The sequence below is a fragment of the Pyxicephalus adspersus genome, chromosome 5 (assembly GCF_032062135.1).
Source record: "Pyxicephalus adspersus chromosome 5, UCB_Pads_2.0, whole genome shotgun sequence".
Lineage (NCBI taxonomy): Eukaryota > Metazoa > Chordata > Amphibia > Anura > Pyxicephalidae > Pyxicephalus > Pyxicephalus adspersus.
In genome coordinates, this window is record NC_092862.1 from 4,292,314 (window position 1) to 4,315,732 (window position 23,419).

At 42.2% G+C, this 23,419-nt stretch overlaps 1 protein-coding gene across 1 annotated transcript; it reads right to left on the reverse strand.

Annotated features, from left to right (window-relative positions):
• Positions 1–1,098: 1,098 nt before the first annotated feature.
• MTRR (5-methyltetrahydrofolate-homocysteine methyltransferase reductase) lies at positions 1,099–22,720 on the reverse strand. Its single transcript, XM_072413215.1, has 15 exons — positions 22,596–22,720; positions 20,933–21,089; positions 20,023–20,227; positions 18,466–19,000; positions 15,602–15,941; positions 14,347–14,469; positions 12,792–12,945; positions 10,395–10,483; positions 8,910–9,090; positions 7,902–7,944; positions 6,364–6,553; positions 5,395–5,513; positions 4,371–4,463; positions 2,549–2,731; positions 1,099–1,968 (listed from the first exon to the last, which is right to left on the reverse strand). Exons 2-15 carry the CDS (start codon positions 21,074–21,076, stop codon positions 1,824–1,826), a joined length of 2,544 nt encoding a protein of 847 aa, XP_072269316.1. The 5' UTR covers positions 21,077–21,089; positions 22,596–22,720; the 3' UTR covers positions 1,099–1,823.
• Positions 22,721–23,419: the final 699 nt, after the last annotated feature.

Sequence of the window (23,419 nt, forward strand, 5' to 3'; positions counted from 1 at the left end):
AGCTCTATGGCTTAGTTTTGACATTCACATCCTCGATGTTGTCCTTGGGAAAATAGTGTCAGAACACACAACGCATCACAGTTTGCTGTGTAGCCTCAGACTAGTCAAAGTGCTCATGCAACTGCCCACTTTCATTGAGGACAATCAAAATGGGACCATCGATCAATGGAAGACAGTGGCCTTAGGCTAGGTTGAGACCTGTCTTGGGATCAAGTCATCCCACATTGCTCCTGGCGGCTGCCATTCCAAAGAACCAGCATCTGCAGTTTTGAGAGCAGGTGGCATTCACCAGTATCGTACCACTCACTGCCGCTCCCATTCGTTCCATATGGGGCTGCTGCCGGTATTAGCTACTTGTGGGGCCGAGGTTCACTGGCATGAGAAAGCAGTGACCACACTGCAACCCCATCACGTGAATGGCTAGATGTGTGCGCATCATTTGCTTGAGGCAGAGATGGCTACAGGATGCCCTATAGGAAGAAACCCAGCCATTGAAAGCAATAATATTAATATTATTATTATGAGTATTTATATAGCGCCATCATATTACGCAGCGCTGTACAAAGTCCATAGTCATGTCACTAACTGTCCCTCAAAGGAGCTCACAATCTAATGTCCCTACTATAGTCATATGTCATTAAATCAGTCTAAGGTCAATTTTTAGGGGAAAGCCTTTTAACCTAACTGCATGTTTTTGGGATGTGGGAGGAAACCAGAGTACCCGGAGGAAACCCACACAGACACGGGGAGAACCTGCAAACTCCATGCAGATAGTGTCCTGGCTGGGACTCAAACCTAGGACCTAGCGCTGCAAAGGCCGGAGTGCTAACCCCTGAGCCACCATGCTGCCCAATATGACCTAATATGTTTATAGATGAGCTTGAACATCCCATTTTTATTATATATAATCTCCTACTAGCACAAATTTATGGGTCACCGATGATTCCTGAGACCTAAAGTAAGAAAATTCAAATTCTGCTTAATCTAAATCCTTCTGGATAAAGCCCTTCTATATTATTTATTCAGTTGTTTTTGAGTAGTGGGTTTATTTTACAACCTAATAGCAATTCTGTTTGTTTGAAGCATCACAATTTTAAAACTATTTTCTTTTCTTTATTTCAGCAAGAAAAACATCCATTTTCTTCTAGAATCAATCATGTCCAGTAACAAAATCGCCAAGGTTAGGCTAAAACAAAGACATTTTGTTGGTAGAGGATAAGATTACCATTTATATTAAAAAAAGGTAAATAACATTTCAATTCTCTATAGAATATATAGTGTATAATCGGTTTTAGCAGCTTTAAAGTTGGCAACACTGGGGTAAAAGGATGAAAAAAAAATAAAAACAGTATATCAGGCTTACATTTTCTTTAGATACTTTGAGCAAATTAAGTTTTTGCAGGCAAGGCATGGATCCCCTATAGCAGCAATTACCCTACACACGCCAGTAAGAGATCTCCATCATTGAATGGAAGCCCTAACACACTAGTTCAATGCCCCCCACAAAATACAACTTGTGCATTTTAGTGGTGCCAGAATAAAGTAACTTTTGTTAGTCCAATGTCGAACGCTAGAAGCCCATTCATAATAAATTAGCTTCATAACGCATGTTCATTAACTACATCGGAGAGCTTAGGTGTGAATTTGCCATTAAAGTGAACAGTTGTTGAACCCATTGAGGTTGAACAATCCAGGGTAGGCTCGCAAAGGACCATCCTAATATTAGGACCAAGATCCGGTATGGCTGCCTCCGTCATGACGACGAATCCAATGTTCTGCCATGTCACATACAGTAGAGTGATGATCAGAAAGTACGTGGAACCTCAGCTCCAGACGTCCTGTAAATATCGCTTCTGATCTCTTAGCGAGGCGAGGGTCTTCATTGCTTCTAGCTTGTCCAAACCAAGCTCTGCACTTAGAATGTCAGTTAATGCATCGTTGACATCTTTAGCCATATTTTTTGCATCCCTAAAAAGAACAAAAGAGAACGGATAAGGATAAATTTATATAAATTTTTAATGGCCCAATGATCCTATTTCCTATTGTATCTCACTGCACCACCTACCACCTTTAATCGGCTCTAAGCCTAAGAAGCCTAAGAGCGAACACTTTAGGAAGAGGGATAAATTCAAACGTGCAAAAAGACAAAGGTTAAGCAACTTGTATATACTGTTATTAGGATCAGTTGGTCTATGTTTGAGTAGAGTGGTAAATGAAGATGTGATTTAAAATAAATAGGTAAATTACTTTTTATATAAATTGGTAAAATTATTGGTCTGTACCAAAAACAATCCCCATGCCAAAGAAACTTTTGTGTTTAGGATCACTGCACCACCTGCCAGCCACCGGCCAATCAATTCTGCAGTGTAAGGAGGTGACACAGAAATCTTCAAAAATTGAATGAGGACGCTGTGGTGTCACCATGATGGTTATACAGTGTGCCAGAGATTTCCGGATCACAAAACTGGGTAACAAACCTACATCAAAGTGTTTCAACTAGCTGCCAATAGTCAATCTGTAATCTCCAGCATATCACAGGCACACTTACCCGCACACATAGATGGTTCCATTCAATTCAGTCAGTAATCTAACAATATCTTTCGAATAAATCTTCAGAGAATCCTGAACGTATTTCGGGTGATTTTCCTCTGTACCGTGGGGCGGCTCTCTTGAGAAGCTGACCTTTAAATGTGTTAAAGTGCCCTTTTCAACAAAGCTGCTCAGTTCTTCCCTAAAGAAAAGTAAAATAACAATAAATATCTCAAAAACTTGCTTTACCATCAGCATTTATAAAGACCTTTGTCTACACACTGGATTTTTTTGTTGCACCAGATTTCCTTGTCTACAATTTCCAGAAAAAAGAAAACTTTAAGGGTTGAACCCCAACATTACAAATGGGGCTTTTTGAGCTGTAAATCCTCTTCTATGCATGTAAATAATTCTGCATAGGAATGCCCACTTCTCCTGACTGACTTCCACCCATCAAGAATAAACCTACCTGGTTACATCAGGGCAGAGGACTCTCAGGAAGAAATGCACAACACCTCTGGTCCCCTCCCATCTGCATTGCATAAAGCACAAAATGACATAACTAGGTCTAAAGTAAGGGAGGGGGGAGGAGGAACCAGGAAAAGCAAAATACAAACTGATTAAGCTACAACTTTAGGTATATGTTAACAGCTTTATACTAGTCTGGATTGGGGTTTTAATTATTAATTATTTACATTAGAGAAATTAAGGGCCATTTCAGTCCCCCCAAATTCTGCCATGGGCACTAACTAAAGTCCCAACTGGGAGAGATTGGGAACAATTTTTGTAGGTAGCTGCAGCAACAACAGCATTGTTCTGAAGCCCTTCAAGTCAGTTTTGGCTACACATTGGTTGTTGTTGAAATTGTCCCCCCCAGCTGCGGTGTAGCTTGGCTCTCCCTGGTGCACAGCGGCAGTTTGCTGTGTACCTGGGAGCTGCCAAATGTGCAGTGTGAAAAGGTGAAAGAGCCCTTACTTTCACTTCTTGTCCTAAAAACACAACAGGAAGTGAAAGATTCTTAGAAAGTAACAAAAAGCAGGAGTCTGTTACATATCAACTGCAAATTTCAACAGAATAAATGGAGGCGGGGGAGGAATCTTCCCAGCAAGGACAAAGATATCAATGGAAGTTCTAAACCTTTAACAGCCTTTCCAAAATTACAAATAAGTTAAACATTTAGGATAATAAGGGTGGGGTTACATAGTTAGGTTGAAAAAAAAAATCAGAAGTCCATCCAGTTCAACCATTAGGGAAATAAACATATCCCAGATATAACAACAGGGGAAAAAATTCTTTCCTGATTCCATGAGACAATCCTTGGATCAGCAGTCTCTGATGCCATTTATTTCAAACTTTAATACCCAGATGTACCTAGCATCCAGCTTTTTCTTAAAGCAATCAAAGGACTTGCTGAAACTACTTCCTAAGGGAGCCTATTGCAGATTTTCACAGACCTGCAAACGGTCATTGTGTTTATATTGAGAAATATGTAATAAGCAGTAAAAGCACCACACCAATAGTTAAAGTCCAGAATGATTCTTCAATAAATATTCAAAGGAAAAACATCCAACACGTTTCTGGGGTTTAAACCTTCCTCCATCAGGGCTTATATACTGTGTGACCTCAAAATGATGGGACTCAAACTTATAAATGTGGGTTTTACAACTCAGTTAGGGAAAGAGGAGCAGAGGGAGTGCACATTGTACTGGACAACAATACAATTTCATTGACTTGACTCTTGGTGTTGGCATCTATTTATTATGTAAGTGGCTGGTATTTGAGAGGCATTGTTTACAAAAACCTAGAAACTAAACCAAATGATCAAAAGTTTCACCAATTACCGAAATAGATAATCTTTGCTGTGGCTGCGACAACCAAAGAACAGCCAGGACTCTCCAAACTGCCCATCTTCATTTTGCTGCCGAAGATTTTCTCTGTATTAAAATAATCAGACAAAATCAAAAGGGATCAAGGCTAAATTAATTGCATTTTGCCATCGAGATTTGGCAAATTTTTGAACTTCAATGGAATGCATGCTGTGTTGTATTGAATTGTATAGACAAGTGAAATACTAGACATATTATCAGAATGTATTGCTTTTATTACAGTATGTTAATGTAACCTGAGCCAGTACTATAGGTTCAGCACCATGCATGTAAGTTTATAGCAGCCTTTATAAACATTTTTACCATGGGGGAACCCTTGAAATAACTTTCAGGGAACCCCGGCTAAAATTATTATATCCACAGATCACAGTAGATTAGTGTGGTGGTCAGTGGGAAGAATTTCTCTTACATTGCTGGCCATTGGGAAGAATGTCACCCTTACAGATAGCCAAAAGGATCATTGGGGTCACTTAGTCTGACTTGAGAGGAACAAACTGCTTATTGGACTCTCTAACAATCTCTAAAGGGACCCAGGAGTTCTATAGAATCGTGGTTTGATCGGTAGGTTAAAATAGGCACAGCACTTAAGATATCTGTAAACCCCCAAGCACTCCTGCATCTCTCCAACCTCCTGCACCCCGTGCGTGTGCAGCCATGGAAGTGCCTTTTATTTTAACGATCACTGCTACAGCTAAGTGCAGCGATCAATCAGTAAAGCTCAGTTAATTTGCAATGTTTAACTTCAACAAATATCATCTGCTGTAAGTGGTGACTTAACAAGTAAAAGGAAAAAAAATATATCAAATCTGTTTCAAATTACCACCTAATAACCTTTTAGTTAATTGTAATAATTTCCAATTTATTTACCTTTCCCCTTTTTTTTTGGGGGGGGGGGGGGGACATAATCCTATTTATAAAATTGATCTTGCTTATAGATACAGCTAAAAATGTAAAAATCAATATTTTATTTTTTACTTGCCTGTGCTGTAAAAACCCAATAAATGGTGCAACTCCAGTTCCAGGCCCCACCATCACTATAGGGACGGATGTATCAGACGGCAAATGGAAAGAGAGGGACGGTCGTCTGAAAATGCAGATCTGAAACCACATAATAGATGGAGAATAACTATGCAATGTAAATCTAAAGAATCATTCCTCTTATACCTAGCAGGACATACACAGGAGATGGCCAGTACATCCGGGGGAGTTTTGTAGAATGGGCTGGAGGTGGCTGTAACTAATCTAGCAGAGATGGGTAACATTCTAATACCCCGACAAATCTTTGTTAATGTGTTGCACACGGATGTAAGTTTTTGGCAGTGTGTACACTGGGTGTTCCTGCAGCTGTGGTAAAGGAGCCCATTGTGGGCCCTTCTCTTCTCGGGTGTAGTCTTGCTGTGTATTGTACAAAGCATATAGCACAATTTTGCTACCCAAGGGGTTATGGTATGGTATCAGTCTTGCCATCAATAAATATCTAGTAAGTTACAAACATTCCAAGGGTTTTAGAGGTAAATTGGTATAAAACCTACCCCTCCTTCCTACAAAGTGAAGAATACCCAACAATAAGATTTAGGGTTAAACAGGAGCTGATAAGCAGCCCAATGGCCAATTTAAGAAATTCTTATAGCAGTCTGAAAACGCTGCTGCTAAATCCAAGGCAGTGGATTAGTGATGTCAGTTTGCAAGAGGAATTGGTGTTACTGGAAGGATCTTATTCTCTAGATCTTTTTTGGGGACTCCATTTTTGGAACATCTTGTTTAAGGTTCAGCCTTTCCAGGCTCTTTTGATTAGATCCATTGATTCTAATACTTAGGATTCAGCATCTCTTATATACTGCTTTTTGTTACAAATGGTTGGAATCCAATTTTCAGCAGTTATAATGGATCACCAGATGTGTAGTTTGGTCTTCTTTCACAATGGTGGAGTTTTGCCTTAATGACATACCTCGGGTGCTCCAGAGTCCCCGCTGAAATGCTGCTCTGTAGACACCGACTTAACCTCTCCGGATCCACTCACAAGTTTGGCGAGCCAGCCAGTGCATACTCCTCGTCTGGGCGCCGGTCTACCCACACATGGTGCAAACTCCACCACGTTGAAAACAAAACGCAGTTTTCCAGGATGAAGAAGGTTGGAGCTGGAGGTTGAAAAAAAAGAGATCTCCAGTAACAATTTACATAAATATCCAATGTTTGATCTGCATTGGATCTGTAAACACATAAGGGCTGATTTAATTAGGTTCTCCAAGACTGCAGAAGATCTATCATGAGAGAACCTGGGGCATCCAGCAAACCCCGAATGGATCTCATCTGGGACTAAAAGCATTTGCCAAATAATAGCAGTTGATTTGGAAGAAATACATTCTTGGTTTATTGGATTAGTCAGGTTCTTTCATGACAGTGTGTCTTAGAGCGGAAATCAGGCCGATAATATGGCAGCACAGTGGCTCAGTGGTTAGCACTCCTGCCTTTGCAGCGTTGGCTCCCAGGTTTGAATCTCGGCCAGGACTTTATCTGCATGGAGTTTGCAGGTTCTCCCTGCGTTTGTGTGGGTTTCCTATGGGTACTCCAGTTTCTCCCACGTCCCAAAAACATGCAGTTAGGTTTTTTGGCTTCCCCCAAAGTTGACCTTACACTGTATTACTTAGATTGTGAGCCCCTTTGAGGGACAGCTAATGACACGTCTATGGGCTTTGTAAGGCATAAATACCGGCTAATGATAATATTAGTATCATAAGAATCAGACACTGGATTACTTTTTTATGGTATTCAATCAGTGAGTGGCATCCTGTGGAGGATGTTGGCCCCAATCAGAAAGTGTTGCAAAAGTGAACATGACTGGGCTTTTATCCTTTTATTCCCATCATATTATTTTTCCCAGTACCTTAAGGGCCAGGCCAACAGTGCTGGCATTGAAAGGGCCATATCCAGAACCTTCCCAATCTCATCATCTATGCATACGGATCAGGGTAGATTTTTCTATCATGCGTTGTAATTTTAAGGATAGCTCCATTCTCAGTCTGAACTGACCCATCCTTCCCGTCTCCCCTATAGTACCAGCTGTCTGCTTATATCCCTTCCTGTCCTCAGTCCCTTGGAAAGTCTCCACCTGCTGCCCTCAAGGGGCAAAGCTCGGAGGATTTGTGGTCAAGCGATAGCACATAATGGGCCTGATTTATTAAAGGTCTCCAAGGCTGGAGAGGATACATTTTCATTAGTGAAGCTGGGTGATCCAGCAAACCTGGAATGGACTTCTTAAAATCATTTGTTAGCAAATGTTTTCAGTCCCGGACCAGATCTATTCAAGGAAATTGTATCCTCTCCAGTCTTGGAGAGCTTTAACAAATCAGGCCCATTGTACATAAAAAAAAAACAAAAAATAACTAGTGATTTAAAAACTTGCAAACAGCTAAATACAAATATTACATACATACAGTGTATATAAGAGCCAAGGGATATGCATATCTGTGCACAGCAAACTCTCACCTGGCAGCGGAGTATGGCCGGGCCTGTAATTTTGGAAGATGTTCTAGGGAAAAAAAAATAAAGTCAGATCTATGTAAAGAAAAGGACATTCAACAGGTTCTTAAATATTAGAATAATATGTCACTGCCAGCTTGGATACCCAACAACAATCAGGAATCGGCCAGAGTGGTTACTGAACATGTGAATACCAGGTCAGCTATGAAAGATCACAAGCATTATAAAACAAATATTCTAAAAACAATAGCCATTTCAACCTGTAGATCAGCGGTCCCCAACCACCGGGCCGCGGCCCACTACCGGTCCGCGGCGGTGTTTTCAGTGGGCCGCGAGTACATGATCCATTATTGAAAACGAAGCGGCACCCAACCACCATCCGCGGACCGGAAGTGGTCCGCAGCGGTGTTTGTATGAGATGCCGGTAAATGTACACAGTAGTCTGTGTACAAGCAATGCGAGCACATGACATGCAGCTCGATTGGCTGTCAGATGTCATGTGATCGCTTTGAAGCAGCAGAGGTGCACAGAGAGAAAAGAGAAGACGCCAGAGTATGTCTTCTCTTTTCTCTCTGTGCACCCCCCGGTCCTCAGAGAAATTTCCTTCCGTGAAACCGGTCCCTGGGGCCAAAAAGGTTGGGGACCGCTGCTGTAGATGGCAGTGTGCCTGCATTTATTACTGTAACAGTCTGAAACAGATATTATTATTACATAGAACTTATATACCGTAGTGGGGACATATTGCACAGCGCTGTACAATGCCATCGTGCACTATGTTATAGCATTACAAAAATATTTTGCTTGCATATAGACAAATACATATTAAATTATATATTACTTTTTGTCCACTTGTCAGTCTATAATTAGGAATACAAAATACAACAATAACAAATGAATTCATTCAGTTCCTGTCACTGTGACAATAGAACACATCTAGAACTCTTGCTCCTGCTGCGAGTCTTTATCACTGACAGTATTCAGGGTCTCCCCCTTTTTTTTTCAGGTATTACGCACCTATCAACAATGCGATTGGAGGCTTGCAGCTTGGAAAGGCACTGAGAAGGTCTAGGACGCTGACAGAGAGATCTCGGATGAAGTGGTTATAATCTGATCCACCTTGCTTGCTGCAAAGTTCTTGGAGTCTTCGCCGTTCCCCAGCATCTGAAGTGTGCTCAACCAAAGCACGAATCATGGCCTGAAATATATGGTATAGTAATAGGATTTTAAAATATATAATAACATTTATTTTAGTGACCAATAGCCTTGAAAATAAGCCACCTTGATTGAAAAAAACATATATAATGGATATATTGGGCCTGATTTATCAACGCTCTCCAAGGCAGGAGAAGATACACTTTCCTCAGTGAAGCTAGGTGATCCAGCAAACCTGGAATGGATTTCTTCAAAGCCATTTGCTAGCAAATTATTTGAATCCTGAACCAGATCCATTCCAGGTTTGCTGGATCACCCAGCTTCACTGATAAAAGTGTAACCTCTCCAGCCTTAGAGCCTTTATTAAATCAGGCCCATTACCTCTACGCTCAGAGGGGTGGGTGCAGAAACTGAACTGACTTGTGCCGAGGTCACAAATCCCAGGAGCTCTCCTTAGCTCTATGGATATCAGCATAGCATTCATACGTAGGTGAGAAAAGGAGAATAAATGGCATCCTGGATACCCAAAGCCTAGATGGCCCCCTGTAGTAGACGTTTAAAAGGGGATATGATCACCCTGTATAAATATATAAATGGTTCATATAGAGAACTCTCTTCCCCATTATTCACTTTGAGATCATTACAAAGCACAAGGGGGCGCTCTTTGTGTCTGGAGGAAAAGAAGCTTAAGCTCCGGATAAGGAAGGGATTCTTCACTGTAAGGTGTGAAAATGTGGAATCGGCTCCCTCAGGAAGTAGTTTCAGCAAGGTATATAGATTGCTTTAAGAAAAAGCTGGATGATTTCTAGAAGCACAGAATATAACTGGGGATTAAAGCTTTAAAGTAAAGATAACAGAGACTGCTGATCCAGGTAACATCCGATTGTATCTGATTGTATTATTGCCTTAAAAGTGCCATTGTGCACTTTTGCTGTTTGTATCTGGTTGGGAAGTGGCATTGGCTAAATTATAACAGTTGCTCTAATACATAGTAATCTAATTTGTAAAAACAGAGCACTGTCGTCCAAAAGTTGGCAAACTTGGCTCGGTACATTGTCAGATATTCATTACTACCCCATGTGGTGTTATCAGCCTTGACCAGTTCTCTGAATGGTTCCTTCCTATAGAAATGAGGAGAGTGGGAGATGTTCCATAGTTTCATAACACTTCCTGTCCTAGGATGACACTGCTGTACTGCCATGTAAGCGTTGTCACCCTAGGACAGGAAATGTGTTACTGGCAATCACCCCAGAAAAAAAATAAGGAAAGAAATCTACTACGTGAGAAACTTTATTATACAAAATGTTTCTAACTTTTGGATGCATTTTTTAAAAGAAAGTTGTGTACCTTCTTTGGGATCGCTCTTATTTCCAGGCACCAGGTCAGCATAAATTCCACAAAACATTTCTCAGGAATGTAATCTGGTACTGCGGCTCCTAATGGAACGAAAACAGAAAAGAATGATTCCAGATACATCTCACTTATTAGGGATCTGGAGGACAATGTACAAAACAATAATTACATTTTAGGGGGACCACTGATTTCTTTGGGCTTCTGTTCAAAGCTTGGCCCTGACTTGGGAGGAATGGGGGGTAAGGAGAGGTCGACTATGTAGGGTTTCATGAGATCAGGCCAACTAGTCCTGGTATTCATCTTACCATCCTAACCCAGCGACTCTCCTTCTCAGCCTAGAAAGCTGTTAAAGCTTTTACAGAGTATACTATACAACAAACTACATGACTGTAGCCAACATCATATAATCATTGCTCTTAGTGCTATATATAAATTATCGAAGGTCGGTCGTTCCCCATCTTGTTAGAGACACTAAACCATGTCCTGGTGTGATAGCTGTTACCATCAACCAACATATCTTACTGAAACTGAAAGCATAAGGTGCCGGTCTTTAGGGATGACCGAGCGAGATTTTAAAACTCAATCTCACGGCAAAGTCGGCCGTTCTCGCTTACTGAATTTTATGCAGTAAATTTGCCGATCGAATTTAAAAAATGTGCCGCGGATCACACATCTTCATTGAGAATATCCCTGGCACTAGAGGTTTTTTAATCTCTAGTGCCCGGGGGATCACAAACAGAAGGATTCCCTGCGAATCCTCCTGTTAAAATTTCCTAGATCTTCCAATGGTTTCGCGAAATTGGTTTGCCGAAATTTTGCGAAACTATCTGAAGTTCGAGGAAATGTTTGCTTATCCCTACTGGTCTTATGGGAAACAAATCCCATACATGCCAGTGATCACATCATTGTGGACTGATCATCAATATTTATTATTTTTACACAGTATATATAGCGCCGACATATTACGCAAACGCCTTACAAGGCCTATAGTCATGTCACTAGCTGTCCCTCTAAGGAACTCACAATCTAATGTCCCCACCATAGCCATATGTCTTTAAATACAGCTTAAGGTTAATTTTAGAGGGGAGCCAACTAATCTAACTGCATGTTTTTGGGATATGGGAGGAAACCAGAAAACCCAGAGGAAACCCACTCAAACACGGAGAGAACGAACAAACTCCATGCTTCTTCCCACCCAGGGGAGAACATTGATACACTCCCTATATCTCTGTAGCCCATGGGGTCTGTTTAAAAAGCTGTGAATCTGACATTCATTCTATATTCTGATGTGGAGAATCTTTTCAATGGCCATAATTTATTCTCCACCAGAGACTGGTGAATGTTAAGATTCACCACTTTATAAATGGACTCTATTGACCATCTATCTTTCTACATAACAATTGGAATAAAGAGCTTTGCAATGCAATGCAATGCAAAAGCCACGAGAAAGGTTTCGGTACAATGCCTGCCATGTATAGGGCTTAATGTTGGAACAAGTACGCCGTGCACGGGACCAGAAGTTACTGCAAATACCTAATTATACAAAAAATATGAGAAAGCAAAGTATTCCAGAAATAGAAGATTGACTCCAATATAATTTGGAGTCACTGCCAGTCAATGGTATAAACTTGTGATGCCTCAGACTTCCAAAGGACCCCTGGAGGCTGCAGATGGTAGTAAACCAATACAGCAGCGGGTCCTCAGCAGAATAGTGTTACACAAAAAGGGGGTACATTTCAAACTATATACCCCAACAAGAGATTTTAGGTATGATGCAAAACGATCATTTCAGATCAGATAGGTCTGATAGGAACAGGCATATGTTGAAGCTGCAGATGTATATTGTAAGTTCTATTGTAGTGCAGGTATCCGGGAATAATCTCTGCATGTAGTCCCCCATAGCCAGTAAGGTGTAGGTGTGTTTAAAAAAATCTGAATGGAAAAGGGCTCCTAGGATAAGTATGGAGGTGAAATAAAAACCCCAAGATAAAGCAAACAGCCTGGAGGTTGTAGTTAAAGCAAACCTACACTGAAAGAACAAACAGTCACCTGGAGGTAATGCTAAATGACAAAAGATATGCAAGACAATTTGTTGTATGTTGCATGTCTCATATATGGACTCAGGAAGGTGGAGGGGAATTTAAATAATATTTGCCTTTAGGTGAAGATGTAACATCATAAACATGTAATGAAACATCAGAACACGTGTCCCCATTGTAAGATTTCCTCTTTATTTGTGTTCTGGTAACACCTGTAAAACTATGGATTTCCCATCAGTTAGGTTTCTGCAACAATGGTGGGGAAGCAACAAAAGTGTTTCCATTTCCCAAAAGGGTTTTACCCCTAAATAAACCCTTAACCCACAGACTGTCTGTTCACAAAGCGTCTCACCTCTTTTCTTTGTTCCAGTTTTAACAGCCAAGCAGATCTGACAATTCCTCTTCTCAGCCAATCCAAGTTTGGTAATGAGATCGCTCACCTCTTCCGGAGGATTTGGGCAAATAACACAGAAGGAATCCCCTGGCTGGAAGTCCGTAGTCGTATTCTGTAAATATAACACAGTTACAGTGCTCAATTAATTCATTTCTTAAAAGCAGAAAATGATCACCTGCCTGTGGAGAAGGGCACTTTCATCTAACCATCAGCCTATATAAGAGAATTCTTTCAGGTCAAGGTGAAACTGCAGGCAAAGCTTTGCAGCTCTGGGCCATGCCGGTTTTCATGCTGCACCCCTCCACAAATGGGGGCCCTCCTGGAGGCGATAGTTATGGACTTACTTACAAAGACAGGAAGGATGAATAAAAATCTGCAACAGATACAGGCATGAAATAAAATCAGACAGGGGTTGTAGCCTTACCCCATAGCTATGGGCAGCACCCGGACCTTTGCAGCGCTGGGTCCCAGGTTCAAATCTTGGTCAGGACACTATCTGCAAGGAGTTTGCAGGTTCTCCCCGTGTTTGTGTGGGTTTCCTCCCACATTCCAAAAACATACAGTTATGTTAATTGGCTTCCCCACAAATTAGACTGTATAAAGATTAGCATACCTAATGACATTAACTGAGGTAGGGACATTAGATTGTGAGCCGATTGAGGGACAGCTAGTCACATGACTATAGACTTTGTAAAGCGCTGCGTAATATGTTGGCGCTATATAAATACTGTATATAGTAATAATATTAGCTAGGTGCTCTGTTGGAGTCCTTTTTGTTTCTTGTGACCTCAGTTCTGATACAAGTATGGCCTGGCTTTGGAAGGGGTTATGCATTTTTCAAAATTCCTTGATGGGTTGGTGTCACTGTGGAGTGATTGCTCCTGGGAAAACTCCATGCAGATCTCCTTGGTCACATGGAATGCTGAGACTTCATGATAAAAAAAAAAGCCAGCGGGCTGGGGACTGTTAGATTTCTGTGCTCAATATAGATTTTCATTGGCTGAAACCAACATTAATGATCATCTCTGAAAATCCAAAGCATGCACAGGTGTCTCCGACATCATGGATGGAGATGTTTGTGATTGACTGTCATGGATTAATGACATCGGTGCACCAACAACTACTGGTATACAGTACAGCAATGCACCTGGGTGCCCCATACTCATCCTGCTCATACACGCATAAACGCAATTTAATGTGTCTGTGCAGCCATTATGAAGAAACGGTCACCCAAAACGATCACAAATCATTCCAAGCAACAGTGTGTACTTAGTACAGGTTGGAGAAGAAAGGAATCAATGATGCTGCAGCCAGGAAATGAGGCGGGCTCTTGCTGCAGTTTCTAAAGTACATTGTGAAAAGCTCACAGTGTGCAGTGGAAGCAATAACAGTTCAGAAGAGGAGCTGGTACACCTGAGCAAGACTGAAGGGGAGGCTGGAAGACAGATTTAATGAGGGGATGCCGAAGATGGTCTTTACCAGAATGAAGAGCTCCTTAGGATAAATAACTTACTGTTATGTCCAGCTCCACCATCAAAGCTGTCTTTGCTGCATCTTCTCTGGTCAGACGCTTTGCCTGAGTGATTGGAACTCGAAAAACAGTTTCTGCTGGATGAAGTGACGATAGATCAGCTTCCTGCAATTGGAGGAAAGGGGACACCGTCATACAGGATCACATTAACATGAAACACAGAGAATGTAAATGAAAAATCTATTACCAGAAGTGCAAATTTTCTTCTAACTCATCAGAATTCAATTGAAAAACTCTCTGAAATCCGGCTGCATTGCTAAAACTGAACACCATAGTGACAAGTAAAGCGAATCTAAACTCAATCTGCTGACTTGTCATTTCTGGCAAGAAAGAATGGTTTAAAAAAAAAATAATAAGATCAGCAAAATAAGTTATTTTAGTTTCAGAAAATAGAAATTGATTTGACTTGGCCTCTACTCTGACTCTTTCAGTGCCATTGCTGCAGAAGATCAGTAATCAGCCACATAGGATGACGGGAATATTTAATGAATGAGCATCTGGTTTATTATGGTTCATTGCAAGGGAATAACCATAGGGAAGACTTTGTGCCCCCAACAACCCTCCACTGCTGTATACCCACCCACTGTAGAACCCCAAAGCCAATATGGAATAGGAGGGAAGGAGACTTTAGAAGATATTAGGATGTCTTTGGACTTCATTGCAGTGTTCTTCAAACAGGGTTCCTCCAGGTTGCTGGGGGTTCCTTTATCAATTTGCACCTCTCAGGTCAGTGGAAGTGTCACCAATGATCTTTTTGGCTATCTGTAAGGGTGACATTCTTCCCAATGGCCAGCAATGTAGGAGACATTATTCCCACTGACCACCACACTAATATAATGTGAGCTTTGGATATTATTGTCAGGGTTTTCCCAAGACCTAAAAGTTATTTTAAGGGCTCCCCCATGTTAAAAGGCCAAGATATGTTGCTGTATGGTTCATATCAGGAAATCTTACTCGTAACAGTACTTCCTGTTTCAGGCTGACAACGTTAGGCCTCAGCCCTAAAACTAAAAGCAGTGTTGTCAGCCAGTCACACAATCCATCCCAAGGATCCCAAATCCAAAAGGACAGGGCAGGATTTCTGTGCAGGTGCTGGAGGTTAGGGGAGAATAGTTTTATAGTTTCCCATTAAATATATTTGTAGTTTGGATACATTTTAGGTATCTGTGATCCATGGAATTAAACCTTTAATGAACTGAAAACACACACAAAAAAGTTACTAGTAGTGAAGACTGACCTTCCCATCACAGTCTAGTATTTCTACATCTAAGTACGAGACGGGCAGACTGGGCACATTGAGGCTGGACTGGCACAGAGGGGGCACTGAGCATACAAGCGATGGCACAACTTCTGCAGTCGTATCAGCGTCACTTTTCACCGGCGCACTGCTCGGCGAGCTATTCAGGTTTATAGCTTTTATCTGAAAATCCAGAGTGTCAGGGACATTTGTCACATTCTGATGGCTGGATGGAGTCTTCATATCCTTAGTCTTCTCTGGATTGTCTGCCCTGTTCATGAATTCCTTCTTAAGTGCCGGCCAAAGTCCTTCGATCCAGGGGTCCACCACCTGCTCCAGGCTAAGGCACAGAATAGAAGGAGATTATTAATATTATTGAACAGGATTTATATAGCGCCAACATATTATGCAGCGCTGTACATTACATAGAGGTTGCAAATGACAGACAGATACAGACAGTGACACAGGAGGAGGGGAGGACCCTGCCCCGAAGAGCTTACAATCTAGGAGATAAGGGAGAGTTCAATATTTTATGTCAAAGATTGACTAGATTGAGCTAGATTGTCATTTATCAACTTATCATCACTTATCATCTTACCACTGAGTCTGTATACTGCCCCCATCTGACCGGGTCCTTACAGTACACCTGTATCCTGACTTCATCATCTGCCCCATCTGACCTGCACCTATCAGTACACCTCTATCTCCCCTCTTATCTGCCCCTATCACCACATCTCTACCCCCCACTCATTTACCCCTACCCCTATGTGTCCCCTCTTATCACCAGCAGCTGCATGACCTGCTCCTTTCATCACACCCTCATCTCTCCTCATATCAGCACACCTGTACACACTCCCTATACCCCCTCTTATCTGCCCCCATCATCACACCTCTATCCCCCACCCCTCTATTTACCCTCTCATGACCTGACTCTGCCTGACCTGCTACTATCACCACACCTCTATCACCCATCTCACTATCTGACCTGCTCCTATCAGAACAACTGTATTCCTGACCCATATCTGCCCCCATCACCACACCTCTATCCCCCCACTCATTACTTAGCTCTCATCTATCTCTCTATCTATTAAGATAATACACCATGGGAGGATTTTTGGTAATTACCGTTTTGAATGTTAGCAGTGCCAGCTTCATTCTGTGTCCTAGGTTTATACTTGAGTATTACTCAACACTTCACTTTTCCTAGTTTTTAGGTAAAAATACATACCTTGGTTTTCACTCGAATATATACAGTAAGCTTTAACATGGCATTTCTAAAGTTATTTTTAAATCTACAGCATTGGTAAAAACATTTCTTGCTGGCAATGTTGTATTGTATTGTCACCTTGGCGTGCAAACCTTCAATAGAGACTACAAGTGGCTATTTTTTTTTTTTCCAAATTGTTTTTATTAATTTTCAAAGATACAAATACAATCAAACATCTGAAACCAATAGGGGGACAAAACACATAAGGGGAGGAAGAGGGAACACTCATAACACTTTGGACAACAAAAAACAACACAGAATCAGCCAGTGAAATCTATAGAAAATCCTGTGGAGCATTAGCCAGTTACATTTGTGATATACCACGTGGAGTATTGGAACAGTTCGAGGATCGATGTGCGTTCTGAACTTGTAAAGGCATAAAGCAGAAAGTGGTACCACTGTTGCCAAAAGCGAGTTATAAAGTCGTCGCCTTGCAGTTGAGCATCCAACATTTCTCTGTGAAACAAAACTTTGAGGGACGAGAGGACTTGTTCCAGGGTGGGTGGAAGAGGTTGTATCCAATTATGCCTAATCGCACGCCTTGCTGCCAATAGGCAAACATTAATCCATTTCTGCGTAGAGCGTGGTATATTATCCATAGTTGTACCATCCCAGGAACCAATCGGCAACAGAGAAGGTGTATTTGAAATTGGATGCCCAGTAACATTAGATATTAACGTTAGTATATGATGCCAGAAGTTGGTAATATTTGGGCAAAACCATAAGCGATGTGATAGAGAGGCATTAGTACAGTTGCATTTTGGACATTGAAAATGCCAATGTTTGGGTTGTGGGGTAGATGTGGAAGGCCGGAACACCTTATAGGCCCTGTGCAATAACACAAATTGGGATTCTCTCCATACCTCATTCACTATACTCTTCCGAACCGTTAGGTATCCCTGTATAACAGTATCCACTATGTCTAGGTCTGGGAAATCCTTTTGCCACATTTTCACATTAGAAACCGATAAAGACTTAACAAGCGTAAGCAGCAGATATACAGGTATTTTGGAGATATTTGGAGGAGACAGTAATAGCAACTTGTCAAAACTATTGGGGCGAAATATATCTACATAGTGCAGTACCAAAGATTTAAGATAGGATATAGCGGGTGAAGTGCCCATCGTGGGATATCATATTTAACCTGTAACTCCGTCAAGGATAGTTTAGTCAGATCTTCCATTTGGAAGAGATCTCTAAAGTATATGAGGCCTTTGCGTTTCCATAATTTAAATGCTGCATGCTCATGTGCTTGAGGATGTCCCCTTAAGCCAGTCTACAACATGTCTGGTCAAACAGGCCAAATTATAAAGTCTTATATTAGGAAAGCCCACGCCTCCTTCAGTTTTGGGTAAGTACAACAGAAATTTCGTGAAAGTCCTATTTAGAACATTAACATCAGCATGGGTAAGTAGCAGAGGTAATGTCTGCATAGGGCAGAGCAATTTAGAGAAAGATATAATTTTCACTAGGTGGCATCGGTCGAGAAATGACAGAGGCAATTTTTCCCACATTTTCAATTCTTTTTGTATTTTGGTTATCAAGGGCGGGTAATTTAATGTATATAAAGATGCAGGAAAGGTGAAGACCCAGTAACTGCGGTATCACCGTAGAGCAGATTTCAAGTAGCTGCGAAGGTTTGACACTTTCTGGAAGGCCCACAACGCGCAGGTTTTTGCGTCGGGACCTGTTTTCTAGGTCTTCTATTTTATCCTGCAGTGCTTGCGCTTTGGTCTCCAGCATGGAAATAACAGCTGTGGCGGAGGTAACATCATCCTCATCCAGAGTGATCCGCTGTTCAGCGTTATCTAATCTTTGAGACTGCTCCCTTAAATCTTTCCTTAATGACTGTATGCCTTTTTGTACTGCAGCATCAATAGCTTCCTGTAATGTAGGTTTAAGCAATGCTGCCACTGCATCAGCGATTTGTGTAGGATGGGAGATATCAGAAAGATCAGCAGAGTGTACCCGTGAAGAAACAGCGGTGGATGCACGTGCAGAGGATGGCGCGGCGGCCATCTTAGAAGGCGTGGCCCGGATCTTATCCTTCTTTCCCATGGATTCCTGCCTGGCTGACACGGAGGAGCGTTCCAGGAACCAGTCCATCCAGGCTCCAGTAAGCCGAAGAGCTGCTGCGGGCGGGAGAGGATCAGATGTGCCAGCTTTATATCGCGGGATCCCGGAGGTGAGTAGGAGCCGAGCTTACATGCCGCCGGCTCGCGAGGCACCAGAACCGGAAGTCAAGTAGCTGTTTTAACACATTACACAGGTCCATGGTTGTCACCACCAAGAAAATACCATGCAGCCATCATTGGTGTGTTTGTAGACCGGAAATGGCTGCAATTAGGCTGCAGGAGATCTTATTATTTGTGGATTTTGTTCCTATTTATCTAATCTTTATTATTACATTCCTTTTTAAGGGTTTATCCAGATTTTGTGGCTGTATTTATCTCCTTTTCGGGATTTTTTTTACTTTTGTTTTCCCCTGATCTTCCCAGGAACACATTCTGTCCTTGGGTGACAGAACTCACAATATCATATCAACAATGAAGAAGCATTGTTGTCAGTCTAGTACAGGAATACAGAACACATTCCTTGCCTTATGTTCATTAAAAGGGGAAGAGAGTTTTGTAGTTCGGAGAAAACTGGGAGCAACCCGGATATTATCATGAAAAAATAGCAGTGACATCATCAGTGTGCTGTACAAAGCCTGTGCAGGGAGCAGAGCTGTGGGAGGGGCCCAGAGTCCCCACCCACTACAGGCTGCCAGCTGAAACCTGCAGAGGGGGCGGAGACAAGACCAGCCACCCTGCACAAGGAGAGGGAGCAGAAGAGACTGGTCTGGATTACAGGAAGTTCCTGCACAGAGGGAAAGTTACACACTGCACAAATGTAAAATACATATAGACGTGAAGATATAAAGTAATAATACACGCGGCTCTTGTACTTGGACAATATTTGCTTACACCAGAGTTTACACCAGCTTTAACATACAGCAGCCTGTTAATGCTGATATACTGTAGGTGTGGTGAATACAATGCATATATATGGTATATATGCAATCTGCCTGCTGCTTTTACTGTCCAGGCTCAGGCTGGACCTCTAAATGCTGAAGCAGAGAACAGTTGGGTTGTACAGCAGAGCTGTGTAAATCACAGGGCTGCAAGAATAGATGTAAGCCTGACGTTTATGCGTAAACACGCACCCAATAATCCGTATCGCAGATGTGCCAAGTAGTCACTCGGGAGCTCCTTGTTTTGGATTCTCCGTACAAATTTGGCGGCGGGCTCCGGGGGCTCTCCGGTTCCGGTGGTGGAGATCACAATGATGACCGGATCCCTCTCGTCCTCCAAGCTGAACTGAAAGGAAGAATTGAGAAATTATTATCACCTCAATGTATTTTGTATACTCCTGAATAGTTTGGGGGGGGGGTTGGGCCCCTGATTTGGGGACCCTGTTTAGTAGGGTTCAGCTGATTTCCATATTTGTCAGAAATTCTTTTATAAATGAACTACCAACGACTTCCAGAACCGACAATGAGGTCATATGGAGGTCATCAGATCATGTCCATGGGGGTAATTAATAGGAAGCTGCCCCTATGGCCACTGAATGGGGGGGGGGCTGTGGGTAGATTGAGAAAAGGGGACCTACAAGTGCTGGCACGACCTTTACCCCCTCCATCTCCTCCCCCTCCTGTGCATTATTTTTGGAGTCCTGTTGACACGTCATGTCAGGGGCCACAGACCTCCTTCCCCCTCCTGTTGACACGTCATGTCAGGGGCCACAGACCTCCTCCCCCCTTGTTCCGTACTTCATTTGTCAAACTTCTCCCCCTACCCAGGGACAGTTTTAGGGAGAAGGAGGGCAACTAGGCAAATGTCAAGGGGCCCCACCTTTGTCACGGCAGGAGGCTGCAATTCATTTCGGGCCCCATTTTTTGGTCTTTATTCGAACCCCGCCTCCTTATTGTACGCCGCTGCAGACAATGTTGGTGCTATGGACATTTAATCACTGCTCCCTAAACCCAGAAATTTGCCGGGACGGCCCAAGAGGAAACGGCTCACCTGTTCCAAATCTTGCAAAGAGAAAATGTCGGCAACAAAGCCGTGGTGGTCGGCCTGCTGGGCGATTTCCTCGGCGATGTCTTTGGATTGCCCCTTCTGAGTCCCGTAGAGCAGCAGGAATCTCTTCTTACGCACGCCACACATGGCGAGGATCCACCTGGGCACCACAAAGAAGATGTGAGAAATAAACGTTGGTTTGGTCTATGGCAGGGAAAGCTCTGTAGTTGTTCATACATAGTACAATCTGATTGTACAAAAAGGTTTAGATCTCGGTTGGTTGCCATCATATTACATGGTTCCTAATGCTAAAGAAGATTGTACAATCGCATTGAACGTACAGCCAATCATCTCTCCACCGTCCTGGAAGATGACTGGAATACAGACGGTTCAGGGAAGAGATTGTACAATCAGATTGTAACGTGTATGTTTAGTTTTCAGGCAGTAAAATCTTATATACATGAAAATGTCTGATAATCTCCAGCCCTAACGTTCTACTTTCCTTGTGAATTGATAACAATTATCCTGCTAAAAATTCTGTTATGCACAATACACATTACAATCTAAATCTGGGTACACATGGGCAGATCTGCGGGCAATTTTGCACTTGACCAATCAAATTGATTAATTTTACGATTGGAAATTATTCCATTTCTGAGGGGCAAGATGGAAGTGAACGATATCAACAATATCCAATCGATCTTTACCAAATGACTGATCATTTCACAGATTACCAAGGTGCAAAAAATTGGTAACGATTGTTTAGAAGAACATTTTACTTACGATTTAAATAAATAATCTGCCCAATCTGCTTTAGATCTACCAATGTAGGGGCGGCCTGAACGGATACAACTTGATATGATAGATTAGGTAAGTCATCAAATTCCCTAACGTGTATGGTGCCCCTATGACACACAATCAGATCTGTATCTTACACCAACAAGGATTTTACCCGACCATCCAGCAGACATCCTAGGCTATGCTGTTATATGGACCATACATCCTACATGACCACTTACCTTACCTACCAACGTTTAAAAAGGTGCAGTGGCAGCAGTGCGTTACTATACTTTATAGAGGTAATGGCGCCATCAAGTGGCGGTCATCAGAATTACACCCAAGTGCAATTTACTAGATTAGTCCAGGACATCGGGATGACAGCTGGAAATCGGTATCGTCTGGACGAAAGTGGGAAGATTGGGAATCTGATGTTCCATCTGCCTGGCATTTGCTCTCTGCATGATAATGATGACCTACAGAGGACGGAGAATTGCCAAAAGCTGCTCTGATCCTAAAGCCCTCTCCCCTCCACCATTGCATATGGCAGTGCCATCGGTCAGATCATGTGCCATCTTCTTTTTTATAAATTCCAGTATTTCCCCTCCTTATGTGTGATACTTCCCCCACCTCCTAGATTGTAAGCTCTTCTGGCCAGGGTCCTGTCCTGCTCCTGTGTCACTGTCTGTATGTGTCTGTCATTTGCAAACCCTATTTAATGTACAGCGCTGCGTTATATGTTGGCGATATATAGATACTGTCTAATAATTATAATAATAAATGGACAGCACAACTTTTTTTGCCTATGAGAATTTGATTTACAAACAATCGTCTATCACAAAACTGTTAAAACAACTTAAATCTGTAAATATAAATTCAGAACTTTTACCTTTCACATGGACGAGACGACTTAAGTCACCGGCAACCAATCAGCCTGCAGCTATGCAAGAAATACATAGCACATGCAGCATTCCAGAGGACCTTAGGATCATGTGACATGTGTAGGAGGAGCTACAAAGGCTTAAGGACCTGCGATGATGATGATGGGGTCATGTGACCATCAGGGGTGTGGCTTTAGTTCTGCCACAGAGCAGAGCCATGGTTACACTTCTGTGAGGGGACGATGGATTCGGCCATATTTTTGTCCTTACTTTTTATGCCAAATTACCGCAGATAACATTTTATTCAGGACAGACACGGCTTTCTTCCCGAGATATGTTTTTGTATTCAGCTTCTTTTTTTTGCCCTCCAGAAAATCAGGACCTCCTTCCTCCTGCTGGTGACCCCTCTAGTGATATTGACCGCACAGTTTTATCTATATAGGGTATCAGGACCGTATTCCTCCTGCTGGAGAACCCTTTAGTGATGGTGACCCCACAATGTCTTTATAGTGGAATCAGGACCTCTTTCCTCCTGCTAATGACCCACTAGGGATGGTGACCCCACAATTCTATCTATATAGAGGAATATATATATATTGAGAGAGGCAAATTTTAAAGATGTTGCGCAGGTGAAAATAGCAGGACCTGGGGGTTTTCTGAATAGGGGAGTAATGGAAAAGACGGAATCGAAGTTGAATGCATCTAGGAAAAGATCTTGGAGAAGAGAAAATTTGCCTTGTGACTTAGCTCTGAGGAAGTCATTGGTGACTTTTGTAGGAGCTATTTCAGTGAACAGGGCAGGTTGAAAGTGGTGTGTGGATAGTCAGCGGTA

Bases quoted from the DNA above. Each gene is read 5' to 3' on its own strand.
- MTRR (XM_072413215.1), bottom strand. From the start codon at position 21,076: ATGTGTGGCGTGCGTAAGAAGAGATTCCTGCTGCTCTACGGGACTCAG. The intron at 14,470-15,601 runs GTCAGTCTTCAC...CTCCAATTGCAG, and splicing joins TACTAGACTGTGATGGGAAG to GAAGCTGATCTATCGTCACT. The intron at 2,732-4,370 runs GTAATTGGTGAA...ACTTTTCTTTAG, and splicing joins AGCAAAGATTATCTATTTCG to GGAAGAACTGAGCAGCTTTG.